This window comes from Euprymna scolopes, chromosome 36 (genome assembly GCF_053919585.1).
Source record: "Euprymna scolopes isolate OS-2025 chromosome 36, ASM5391958v1, whole genome shotgun sequence".
NCBI lineage: Eukaryota > Metazoa > Mollusca > Cephalopoda > Sepiida > Sepiolidae > Euprymna > Euprymna scolopes.
This window is the reverse complement of record NC_136517.1, coordinates 64,209,267-64,221,786: the sequence shown is the minus strand read 5'-3', so window position 1 is coordinate 64,221,786 and position 12,520 is coordinate 64,209,267. Positions and strand designations below refer to the sequence as shown.

General features: G+C 29.8%; 1 protein-coding gene across 1 annotated transcript in view; it reads left to right on the top strand.

The window, feature by feature from the left end:
- The first annotated feature begins 2,701 nt into the window (after window positions 1-2,701).
- Window positions 2,702-12,520, top strand: part of LOC145260547 (arpin-like) — a 16,023-nt gene continuing 6,204 nt past the window's right edge. The window contains exons 1-4 of the mRNA XM_080118770.1: window positions 2,702-3,030; window positions 4,370-4,445; window positions 5,561-5,693; window positions 7,386-7,607. Of these exons, the coding sequence (XP_079974896.1) occupies window positions 2,939-3,030; window positions 4,370-4,445; window positions 5,561-5,693; window positions 7,386-7,607 (523 nt within the window). The 5' untranslated portion in view covers window positions 2,702-2,938. The remainder of the gene's footprint in view (window positions 3,031-4,369; window positions 4,446-5,560; window positions 5,694-7,385; window positions 7,608-12,520) is intronic.

Genomic DNA, 12,520 nt, shown 5'->3' with positions numbered 1-12,520 from the left:
CATATACTTCCTATATTGGAGTATGACGAAGAATGTTGAAAAAGGAGACAATAAATTCTTAGAATTTTGAATGCGTTTAATTTTTCACCTGCTATATTACAAAAATTGAATGTGAATAAGCAAGAAGGACAAACGAAGAAGTTTAGTTCATTGCTGTTGATTTTGTTAGGATGTGCTGGTGATGGTAGTGATGAAATGTCGGTTGACTGCTTGGAATAAGGATGGCGGTCAATCGGCAGGCACTGGGAGTCGGTGGCGAAGAATGGGTAGTCTGGATAGCTGCTGCAGGTGTCATCTAGGATGAGGTTGATGACGGTTGGCCGCTGCTGATACGGTGGCTTGCAATGTCGCTGGTGTTAGATGAGGTCGACGATGACTTGCTGCTACTGATACTGCTGTTGATATGGTGATGGCTGGCTGCTGCTGATACTGTACCCAGGGCTACTGCTGATATTGACTTAAGTAATGTCAGCGATGGCTGATTGCTTCTGGTGCTGTGGCTTGAGCTGGTGTTGGAATGGTTGCTTCAGTCGACAACCTCCCTGCTCGGCGATCTAGCCTGTTCTGCTTTGTTGTCTAAAACCAGCTCTATTTATACTTGGCCTGCAGATGTAGTTGAAGAAATGGTGGCTTTGGGTGTTGATGTGTCATTTTCGTTTTAGATTTGTGTTAGTTTCCACGTTTTAACACACATCAGGGAGTTATCTGTTTGGGGGTTATGTTCACCTGTCCATATTAGATTGATGCTGATAAAGTTGTGGATGTGTTCGAGTAAGAACTGTACTCTTCCATGGATTCATTATTTGTGTCGCTGTACATGCAGGATGGTCGTCGGTTGTGATGTTCATGCTTCCAATTTGATTGTATTTTCGATACGTCTAATGATGGAGTACTGTTTCCACATCGCCCTCTTGCACTTTACGTAAATGGAAAGTAGGAAGATAAAAAAGGAACAGCAGTCGTCTTACACCGGTTGAAAGAATGCCATTGATTGGATAGAGAAATTATGACGTCATGTTATACATAAAATGAATTGACAATATTAGAAAACAAATTTTTTTTTTAATAGATGATTTTTATTAATGCAGGATTTTTTAAAACAATTTTTAAGCGTAATCTTAATTAATTAGAAATGATAAAAAGAAACGATATTGAAATTGACAATATTAGAAAACATTTTTTTTTTTTAATAAATGATTGCTTTAGAAATAAATAAATACTATGATGAAAAAAAAAAAGATCTAATGAGATAAATACGAAGAAAGTGAAAAAACTTTTTTGCGCATTTCAGGGAGCAACCATTAAAAGAAAACTGTTTACGTCCACGTATCCCGTGAAGTACTTTCTTTTTTTTTTTTTTTTTTTTTTTAGTATAAAACAGATTTTTTTTTTTTTTTTACCAACCAAACAAAGATACTTAGAACTGATATTGTTCTCTGATACATATTATGTATTCTATTAGTATTTTGTCTAGTTTATTATTTATAACACTTTTCCCCGAACTTACCGTGTTAAAGAGAGTGTCGGGCGCCATTTTGAATTTTCCAATACATCGGTAAACACTATGTTTTTCGAGCTGAATAAACATGTTACATTAAATAAAAACATTGAAAACATATCCAGTTAGGTAGAAAAATAACTTATCTTGCCTTTGATAACATTTATTTGTTATATATTTGTATTTTGACAACTTTTTCGAATCTATGTGTACAAACCCCATATTATTATACGCGGAAATATTCTTTTACAATACTTTCAATTCTTAAATTCTATCTTAACTTAAAAAGATTCTTTTAACTGGGGAGCTAATTAACGTTTTTTAATTTAAAATAAAAGTAAAATAGTTCACTATAAATCAGCGATCGAATTGTTACTTAAATGACTTTAACTCTTTTAAAAATGCTTCTACATTATGTTTTAATTTAATGAGTATTTAATAATAGTATAAACTTTATACTATTATTAAATACTTTTAAATTCTTTTGCAATAATTTCAATTCTTAAATTCTATCTTAACTTAAAGAATTTAAAAAATTCTAAAAATATTATTAATTATTAAATACTTAGTTATTAAATTCTTTTCCAATTCTTTTTCAACAATTTCAATTTTTAAATTTTATCAATATTTCATAGTAATGACGTCAATATTTCTCTATCCAATCAAAGTGCATTCTTTCAACCGGTGGCAAACGACTGCTGTTCCTTTTTTATCATCCTAATTTCCATTTACTTAAAGTGCAAGAGAGCCTCCACATCTTGGCTGGAGCTGCTAGAAGCAGCTTATTTTGCCTTGACAGAGTTCAAAATAGACTTCGTAGCCTTTTCTCTTCCCTGCAACCTCTTTTTCACAGAAGAGTCTGTCTCTGCTTTATCATTATTTTCATGGTAATGCTCGTCTGAGCCCAATCTATGGTCCCCCATCACCAAACTTTCACGAAAAACAATCGTCTATCTGAAACTACTGTCAATCATTTTTCCAACTCTTTATCTGTGTCTAAAGGTAAAAGTAGATTCCATGAACAAAGCTTTTTTTTTTTTTTTAGAACTGCACGCCTGTGCAACTCTCTTCCGTTGGCCTGCTTTCCAACTGACTAATTGTTGTCTTCAAGTCCAATATGAAAAATTCTTGTTGAGCCGTCCCTTTAAGTAGTCTAATTTACCAGGTTTCCACTACTAACAATTACTGCGATATTATCCCATTGACTACTGTAGTACAGTAGTACTGTACACTTATTAACCCTTATCCTCGAGTGGCCTCGTACCTTGATATATTGTGACTCCTATGTAGAAGAAAAAAAGACCAAGTAAAATAAATGAGAATTTTCAACGTTGTCCCTATTCTACAATTGAACCGTTACTATTTTCTTCGTTCATGTTAAAGACAATAGAGTTATCTCCCCTGAAAATATGCCAAAAATAAAAGCAAAAGGGTTTCGCCATGAGTCGTTTATACGATAATAGACCGTTGCAAAATCTACCCGTGAAGACCATCAACTGGTCCAAAATCTGGAATCCCACGCACTACAAAAGGTAACAAGAAAACCTAAAAAATTAACTTAATTGGCAAAAAATCAGTATGAAAACGATTTCTATAATGAACAATTGTCCGATTTTTGGTATAAAAGCAGAGCGGCGCGCGGCGGTGCCATACCATTTTTTGAAGTGCAAATAAAATGCTGCTTACTTTTAAGCACTAGAATTTTTTTTAGGATAACGAAACGAAAAAAAAACAAACTATTTATCTTCCTATAAACTGCATATCCAATAAAGTTTCATGAATTACAAATTAAATTTTACTTCCGGCTTTAAAAAAAATTGCGATGTTTAAAATTTGTGATTGTTTACATATTTTTTTCTTTTTATTTATTGTCCGTATTTAATTGTTATTCCAATTCTACAAAAATCCCCAAATCTTTTGACTTTTAGTCATTTTTCCTCAAGTTAATGACTATCGTCCGTGATACGCCACACCTCTCTTTGAAACGCATCAAGTTCTTATTTACTCCCCCTCCCTTGGAGGGGAGCATTAAACATTGAACACGGGTTCAATTTTTGAGAGGGTTATGACTTGATCAAAATGAGGTAGTCTGGATTGGGAACAATTTTTTTTAATGCCTCAGTCTAGAAGGATCTCCATGAGGGCTAAACGGGATAATACACTTTGATCATAACTATTAATTCCATTTGGTAACTCTTTTCACGGGTCGATTTCTAATGAAAGGGGGCACTTCGCTAAAAAAAAAAAAAAAAAAAAAAATTTGGATTGGCATATAAAAAAAAATGTCTTGGTTTAGAAGGTGATGTTAACAGATAAATTATGCGCGTTCTTTTTTAGGGGGGGGGCTGACCGCTCAGACTTAGGATTAGGATGTAAAAATGAATTCCCCCCCCCCCCCAAAAAAAAACCGTACACACTTCATATTCCTTGTAAAACAAAAATTCTGGTAACTGCCCTAAAACAATATCTTGTTCGAGAATGACCCAAAAATGGATGACCATTTTACATTAAATTTGTATGCTGAATTGTTCCCCACTCTAAATTTTTAGTAAGTGTGTGACGTGCGTGTGTGTATGTGTGCTTTTTTGGTCAGGTTTGCAGGATGTTCACATGTAATCGTCTTAAAAAGGGTACACTTCCACTAACTGAAGGTGTTAATCTAAAAGAACACAATTATTTTCAAAATTTTTATTATTATAAATTAGGAAGAGGGGGGGGTCTCTTCACTCTTAAAACTTCATTATAAAATGGACACGATACCTAAAATCTATCATCGAGAACGTGAAATGCTGTTTACACTTTACATACATAGCGTAAATTTATTTTTAAACTCCTTTAATGATTTCTTGAATAATTTCACTTTTTTTCTAGTGGTAATGGAGTCCTTCTTGAAGGAATGCTGCTTGGACGATCGCGTTTTGCGATTACGGATAAAGAGAAAAACAAGGTAATTGATTTATTTTTAATTAGAAAAATTATTTGAAAAATTTTCCGACTTGAATAATCTAACTTCCAACTCCCACGAAGACAATTTTTAGTTTTGCTCAATTTTCTTGATTTGATAACTGTGTTCATGTGAAGTTTAACTTTGTAAAATGCACGCCCTTCATGAGATGCGTGCAGAAACACCGAATACGGGGGTGTGAGTTCTTCAGATTTTAAGCAGAATTTTTTTTTTTTTTTTTAAATAAGAAAAGACCTTCTTATGTTTTTTGTTTTGTTTTGTTTTGTTTTGTTTTTTTTTTGCATTGCTATTTGGCTGGATTTTATTTCTTTTTTTTCTCACTTTATCTTTTCCTGATTTTTTTTTCTTTTATCTCATCTCGTTTTTGTTTTGCCTTCATTTCCTTTTATTCTGAAAATGTTGATTTTGCCATACTTCAAACGATTCATGTGGAGAGTACAAGACTTTTGTTTCAGCAATGAACATTTTGTCTCCTTTAAAAAAAATTAAAAAAAAGTATTATAGATTAATATTCTTCACTAAATTACCTTCTGATTAGGTGTATTAATGAAGCCAATTTATTTAAAAATTAGATTCTACTTTTTTAAGCAATTATCAGTGAATAGCCTGACCATCTTAGGTTGGGAAATGGAGTGTTCAAATTAAGAAATTCATCTCAATTTCACAAATTATTTTATTTGTTATTTACATTCCTAAAAAATATCACCATCAAATCGTTAATCAAACTCGCAATCCTTTTTGCAATTCAAGGATATTTCCGTGGTTTCCATATTGATATTTCCATGTCAATATCATGTCATGTCAATATCATGTCATGTCAATCTGCCTAGTTTGGGGTGGAAAAAGTAAAATAAAATAACCAAAAAAATGTTGACCATTTCTGGTTAACTGCCTGCACATTTGCATTAAAAACAACCCTTTTACATTATTGAGTAGGTGACTCCTGCTCTCTATAATAATTCCAAATTGTTTCTGTGCTTTTTTTTTGTATCCAGAATGATTTTCTACATTCCTGTACTCCAATTTATTTATTTATTTTTTTTTTTTTTTGCCTGTTATAAAAAAAAATCATATTTGATTTTTTTTTTTTTTTTTAGTTTCGATATATTGTGTTGCACATCACCATAAACCGAGCCCATCGACGCAAATATGACAGTTCGGGTAATGAGATCGAACCAAACTTTAACGAAACAAAAAAAGTCTCAACAGGATTCTTGAATTCTTCCTACAGTGAGTTTTAGCATACTTTTCTTTTTACATTTTTATATAAAAGTATTAGTAAAATCGTCAACCATAGTCAAGGGCAACATGTAGGCTCCCTTTTCATTAACTGTTTCACTGAAATATCAGGAAGAGTGCAATCCCTATTCGCCAAGGTTACTCCACTTACCCTTGATTCTGATCTTGTAATGCTGAGCATTTAAACAAGGAGAAGCATCAAGTACCATTTTTTGAGTTTTTGGTAACATTTGACTGAGGATTGAACTGTAGTCTCCTGGACCATTAGTGAATGCTCGAACCAAATGAGTCAGTAAAAACTAAGAAATGTTGCATTTGTGGGTGACTTTCAACGCAACATCTCACTCTTACCAGATGACAAAGATTGGAAAAATGATGTCAGAATTTTGTGATATGCATCGGAATGTGTGATGAGACATCCAAAATGGAAAAGGAAGGAACCATGTGTTCAGATGAAATCTGGAATGAAATCTGGAATGAAATCTGGAGAGAATTTGTTGACAGAAAAACAAGACAAATTTATTGAAAGATAAAAAAGTCACCAATCGATCTCTCTTTCTCACTATTTCTTTTCTTTTATCATTCTCTCTCTCTCTCTCTCTCTCTCTCTCTCTCTCTCTCTCTCTCTCTCTCTCTCTCTCTCTCTCTCTCTGCCTGAATAATGTATCTAAATCTGGGTAAAGTGTTAATTATTTGTAATTAATGATGATTCAGACAATCTACATGAAGAACCAAAGATGTTCCTGTTTATCAGAATAGAAAAAACATGACACAAGAAGTCTTCATATTGATTTCTGATGAAACAAGATGGTATACAATAAAAATTTTATTTTATTTTAAATGACATCTTTTAGCGTTTCGATTTTTTTCTGTTTTGGGAACTTTGTGACTTAGAAGATCATACACCAAAAATGCTGAAATAACAATTTGATGTAACAAAGCAATACTTATAACAGACATGGTAGACATGCAATTTACTGAATGTAAATTTGTATGACTTTTTGACTAGACCACATGAACATTGTCATCAGCCATAAGTAAAAAGTAGTGTTATGGAACCAAATATGACACGCCCAGGATGTCATTATCCACTTCACCACAACCACTTCTCAATTCTGATCCCTGACTAAGGCGGACATAATTAAAAATCTCTACAAAATTTGACAAAAATTATCAAAAATGATATTTGCGCATACAATGCCTATTATTGCTGCATTTGGGCTAGTGATCCAACTGCTAGTCTCTTCCTCTCAAATACAGTGCAAAAAAAAAAGAGGTTCTGGCTTATTAGGTCATGCACTGTCTACCAATCTCCAAAATATTTGTTTTACAAGTATTTCCACACAATGATTCACTTGTATGCACTCAATTAGCAGCAAAATCCCACCTTTTTGCTGTAGAGATCATCAGATACCAGAAAAAATGTTTTAATTGTTATAATTTTTTAATTACTCTAATAGCTTCTTTCCAAACACACAAATTTAAATGTAATGTGAACAAATATCTTGCTGCAGAAATCGCTATTTAAGATGCTTGGGAATCTTTGTTAAACTTGTTGATTTTTATGGAATTTCAAACTTTATTTAATCTGTCACAGGAAGTTTGAAATGGCATTTCCAATGTTAAATATACAGATTATATGGATGTATGGCTTGATGTCTTTTTTTATTTTGTTTTCTTCAGAAGTGACTCCAAAAGGCCAAACAGATTCCATCTGCGTTTCCCAGGTGATTCCATTGGTCTGCAAAGAGGAACTGGATGCACTGACGATTTTGAGTCAACCAATGATCCAAGGAAATCAAACCATGATTTCTTTTTGGATGGAAGAAAACAGCATCGACAAGGTAGAAATTCAGGACGGAGACATGATTCGGATTAGGACAGCTGGTGACTCTCCATTCATTGGTAAGATGGCAGATAAAGATATTCAGTCCATCAGAAGAGTTTAGGGAATACAAGATTACATTGTTGGATACGTTTAATTGAAAGTTCAATTCCTTTCAGATCTATTGGCACACTTCCACTATTGATACAAGATGGTTCAAGTATACAACTTTAACACCAAGAAGAGAACTCATTTACATGGTCTTTCTCTGCTCCCTTCCCCCTCTCTACTTGGTGGTGTAAACATGTTGTTGGGAAGTGATAATTAAAGGTGATCTAATAGTACAGTCAGATGTCGAAGAAATTACCTTTCTTTCATCGATGATAGTAGGAATAGAGATGATACGTTCAAGATCAGATGTTTATTATTCGCCAAAACTTAAGATCAAATGTCTGCTCGGCCACCCTAGATTGAATGGCTTTGGTATCAGTACCTACCGTATATACGTGTGTGTAAGTCAGTCTTGTGTATAAGTCAATGTGCATTTTAAGACCAAAAATTGTGTCATTTTAGGTATTATTTCGATGTATAAGTTGACTGTAGATTCTAGTTAAATGGTCTGTCTCATGGCTCTTTCTTGTACAGATAATTTCCTTTTTGGTGGGTTTATTTTTTTGTAAGACATAAATTGTTTCTCGACATCTGCAAGCCATAATACATGCATTTTCACAAGTATGGTCTATTCGATTTTCATACATAGAACCAACCTACTGCACACTTCAATGCAACAAACACAAATCTTGCTAATCAGATATTCTGATCAATGACATGCTGTAGATTCCACGTGCATGTACTGTTTTTAAACATAATTTATATCATGTACCATAACAAATGCATACATTGCACGAGCTGTAATATACCATAATAATATGAACTCGTGCGTTAAGTGCCATTAAATCATGTCATTAAATTGTTAAAACTTGTTGAACTTGGGGGAGAATGACATATCGTAAACATTACACTTCTTAACCTATTAAAAAAAAAAAAAAGAAAAAAACGTCATATAATCACCGAATACATCATATTGATCTTAGGCCTACAGCTACCTCTAAAGACATTGCGAGAGCTATTCCAATTATTATCACTAAAAAACTGCACATGTGCTTACATGCTGGCAAACACACTGCAAACAAAATGGAAAGTGACTAAAAATAAAAAGGATTATGAAGCTAGCAGCCCTTAAAGTGATTTTAACTTCACAGCGTCTATTTCTTTGAAAACAATTGAAATAGTGATTTCTATAAACAACAGCAATGACATATTCAGGAGTGTATCAAGGATATTAGAATTTTTTGAATGGCATGAAACTCTCAATACTAACGATTAACCAGCCAGTTTTGTCAGATGTAATAATGAACACATTCTTTTTAAAAATGGTGCATAGAGGAATTTCTGATACAAAATATCTGAGATTATACCAGTCACTGAGTATTGAGATATATATATATATATATATATATATATATATATATGAAACGGAATATTAGAAATCTTATTGCATTTTGTTTAGATCTTATAGGTTGGAATTCATTGGAATGAGCTGGCTTGAATCTGGGGTGAATGTCGCCTCAAGACAGGAAGAAATAATAAATAAACATTAATAAATAATATTTGTAACAATACTATTGAGAATAGTAAAAATAACAAAATAAGTATACTATTAAATAGCACTAATAAATCAAAATAATAACAAAAACGTATGAAAAATATAGAAAATCAAAATAGTAGCATAAATAAAAGTATTAATAGTCACAAAATGAAAATCACAACCCACAATGGTGATGATGATGCATAACAGAATAATTCCTAATGAAACTATTTATGTTAAAAATAGCTTAATAAATAATTTTTCATTAACTGTCCATGATGAACTAATATTATTTAGAACGTTATTCTTAACACGAATGTTAACTATTCTGTACTGTAACTCGACAAATATGACATTAGGAAAGTGAAATGCTCTCCAAAAGTTATATTATAATCTACCATATATACTTGTGTATAAGTCAATGTGCATTTTAAAGCCAAAAATTGTGTCATTTTAGGTATTATTTCGATGTATAAGTTGACTGTAGATTCTAGTTAAATGGTCTGTCTCATGGCTCTTTCTTGTACAGATAATTTCCTTTTTGGTGGGTTTATTTTTTTGTAAGACATAAATTGTTTCTCGACATCTGCAAGCCATAATACATGCATTTTCACAAGTATGGTCTATTCGATTTTCATACATAGAACCAACCTACTGCACACTTCCATGCAACAAACGCAAATCTTGCTAATCAGACATTCTGATCAATGACATGCTGTAGATTCCAGATGCAGTTACTGTTTTTAAACATAATTTATATCATGTACCATAACAAATGCATACATTTCACAAGCCATAATATACCGTAATAATATGAACTCGTGTGTTAAGTGCCATTAAATGGTGTCATTAAATAGTTGTCATTAAATTGTTAATAAATAGTTAATATTGTGGTTTATATGTTTTTTTTATGTTGAACTTATGGAAAAACAATATATCGTAAAAACTATATTTCCTAACCTACTAAAAAAACATCATATCAAACGTCTAGAGAGTGAACATTGCGAGAGATATTCTAATTATTGTTAAGCCTCCCACTAAAAAACATGCATTTGCTGGCAAACACACTACAGGGGGTTTCTGGAGGAGTGCGATTAATTACTAGAATTACTGGTATATACCAAATGCACAAACAAAATAGTGTTTTCTATGTTATGATCGAGCACTGAGTTACTCTATAATAACATTCCCAAAAACGTTACCTTGACCCCCAAGAAAATAACCTTAAAGTCATCTCCCAGAAATTCAAATTATACACAAGTATATACGGTAGTTCCCTGAAATCAATTGAAATAATGATTTCTGTGAGCATTTCGAAGTGTACCAAAGCTGGTTGTTTAGTTTCTGTTGGAAATTTGCTAATTTAATTGATTTTTGCTAATTTAATTGAAATTTACTAATTTAATTGAAATTTGATAATTTAATTGAAATTTGATAATTTAATTGAAATTTACTAATTTAATTGAAATTTGCTAATTTAATTGAAATTTACTAATTTAATTGAAATTTGCTAATTTAATTGATTTTTGCTAATTTAATTGATTTTTGCTAATTTAATTGAAATTTGCTAATTTAATTGAAATTTGCTAATTTAATTGAAATTTGCTAATTTAATTGAAATTTGCTAATTTAATTGAAATTTGCTAATTTAATTAAAATTTACTAATTTAATTGAAATTTACTAATTTAATTGAAATCTACTAATTTAATTGAAATTTACTAATTTAATTGAAATTTGCTAATTTAATTGATTTTTGCTAATTTAATTGAAATTTACTAATTTAATTGAAATTTACTAATTTAATTGAAATTTGCTAATTTCATTGAAATTTGCTAATTTAATTGAAATTTGCTAATTTAATTGAAATTTACTAATTTAATTGAAATTTACTAATTTAATTGAAATTTGCTAATTTAATTGAAATTTGCTAATTTAATTGAAATTTGCTTATTTAATTGAAATTTGCTAATTTCATTGAAATTTACTAATTTAATTGAAATTTACTAATTTAATTGAAATTTGCTAATTTCATTGAAATTTACTAATTTAATTGAAATTTGCTTATTTAATTGAAATTTACTAATTTAGTTGAAATTTACTAATTTAGTTGAAATTTACTAATTGTATTGAAATTTACTAATTGTATTGAAATTTACTAATTTCATTGAAATTTGCTAATTTAATTGAAATTTGCTAATATAATTGAAATTTACTAATATAATTGAAATTTACTAATTTAATTGAAATTTGCTAATTTAATTGAAATTTGCTAATTTAATTGAAATTTGCTAATTTCATTGAAATTTGCTAATTTCATTGAAATTTACTAATTTAATTGAAATTTACTAATTTAATTGAAATTTACTAATTTAATTGAAATTTACTAATTTCATTGAAATTTACTAATTGTATTAAAATTTACTAATTGTATAGAAATTTACTAATTGTATTGAAATTTACTAATTTCATTGAAATTTACTAATTTAATTGAAATTTACTAATTTAATTGAAATTTGCTAATTTAATTGATTTTTGCTAATTTAATTGATTTTTGCTAATTTAATTAAAATTTACTAATTTAATTGAAATTTACTAATTTAATTGAAATTTACTAATTTCATTGAAATTTGCTAATTTCATTGAAATTTGCTAATTTAATTGAAATTTGCTAATTTAATTGAAATTTATTAATTTAATTGAAATTTGCTAATTTCATTGAAATTTACTAATTTAATTGAAATTTGCTAATTTAATTGATTTTTGCTAATTTAATTGAAATTTGCTAATTTAATTGAAATCTGCTAATTTCATTGAAATTTGCTAATTTAACTGAAATTTGCTAATTTAATTGAAATTTACTAATTTAATTGAAATTTGCTAATTTAATTGATTTTTACTAATTTAATTGAAATTTGCTAATTCAATTGAAATTTGCTAATTTAATTGATTTTTGCTAATTTAATTGATTTTTGCTAATTTAATTGATTTTTGCTAATTTAATTGAAATCTACTAATTTCATTGAAATTTGCTAATTTCATTGAAATTTGCTAATTTAACTGAAATTTGCTAATTAAATTGAAATTTGCTAATTTAATTGAAATTTACTAATTTAATTGAAATTTACTAATTTCATTGAAATTTAGTAATTTCATTGAAATTTACTAATTTCATTGAAATTTGCTAATTTAATTGAAATTTGCTAATTTTATTGAAATTTGCTAATTTTATTGAAATTTGCTAATTTAATTGAAATTTGCTAATTTAATTGAAATTTGCTAATTTAATTGAAATTTACCAATTTTATTGAAATTTACTAATTTCATTGAAGCTTTTGTACATAACT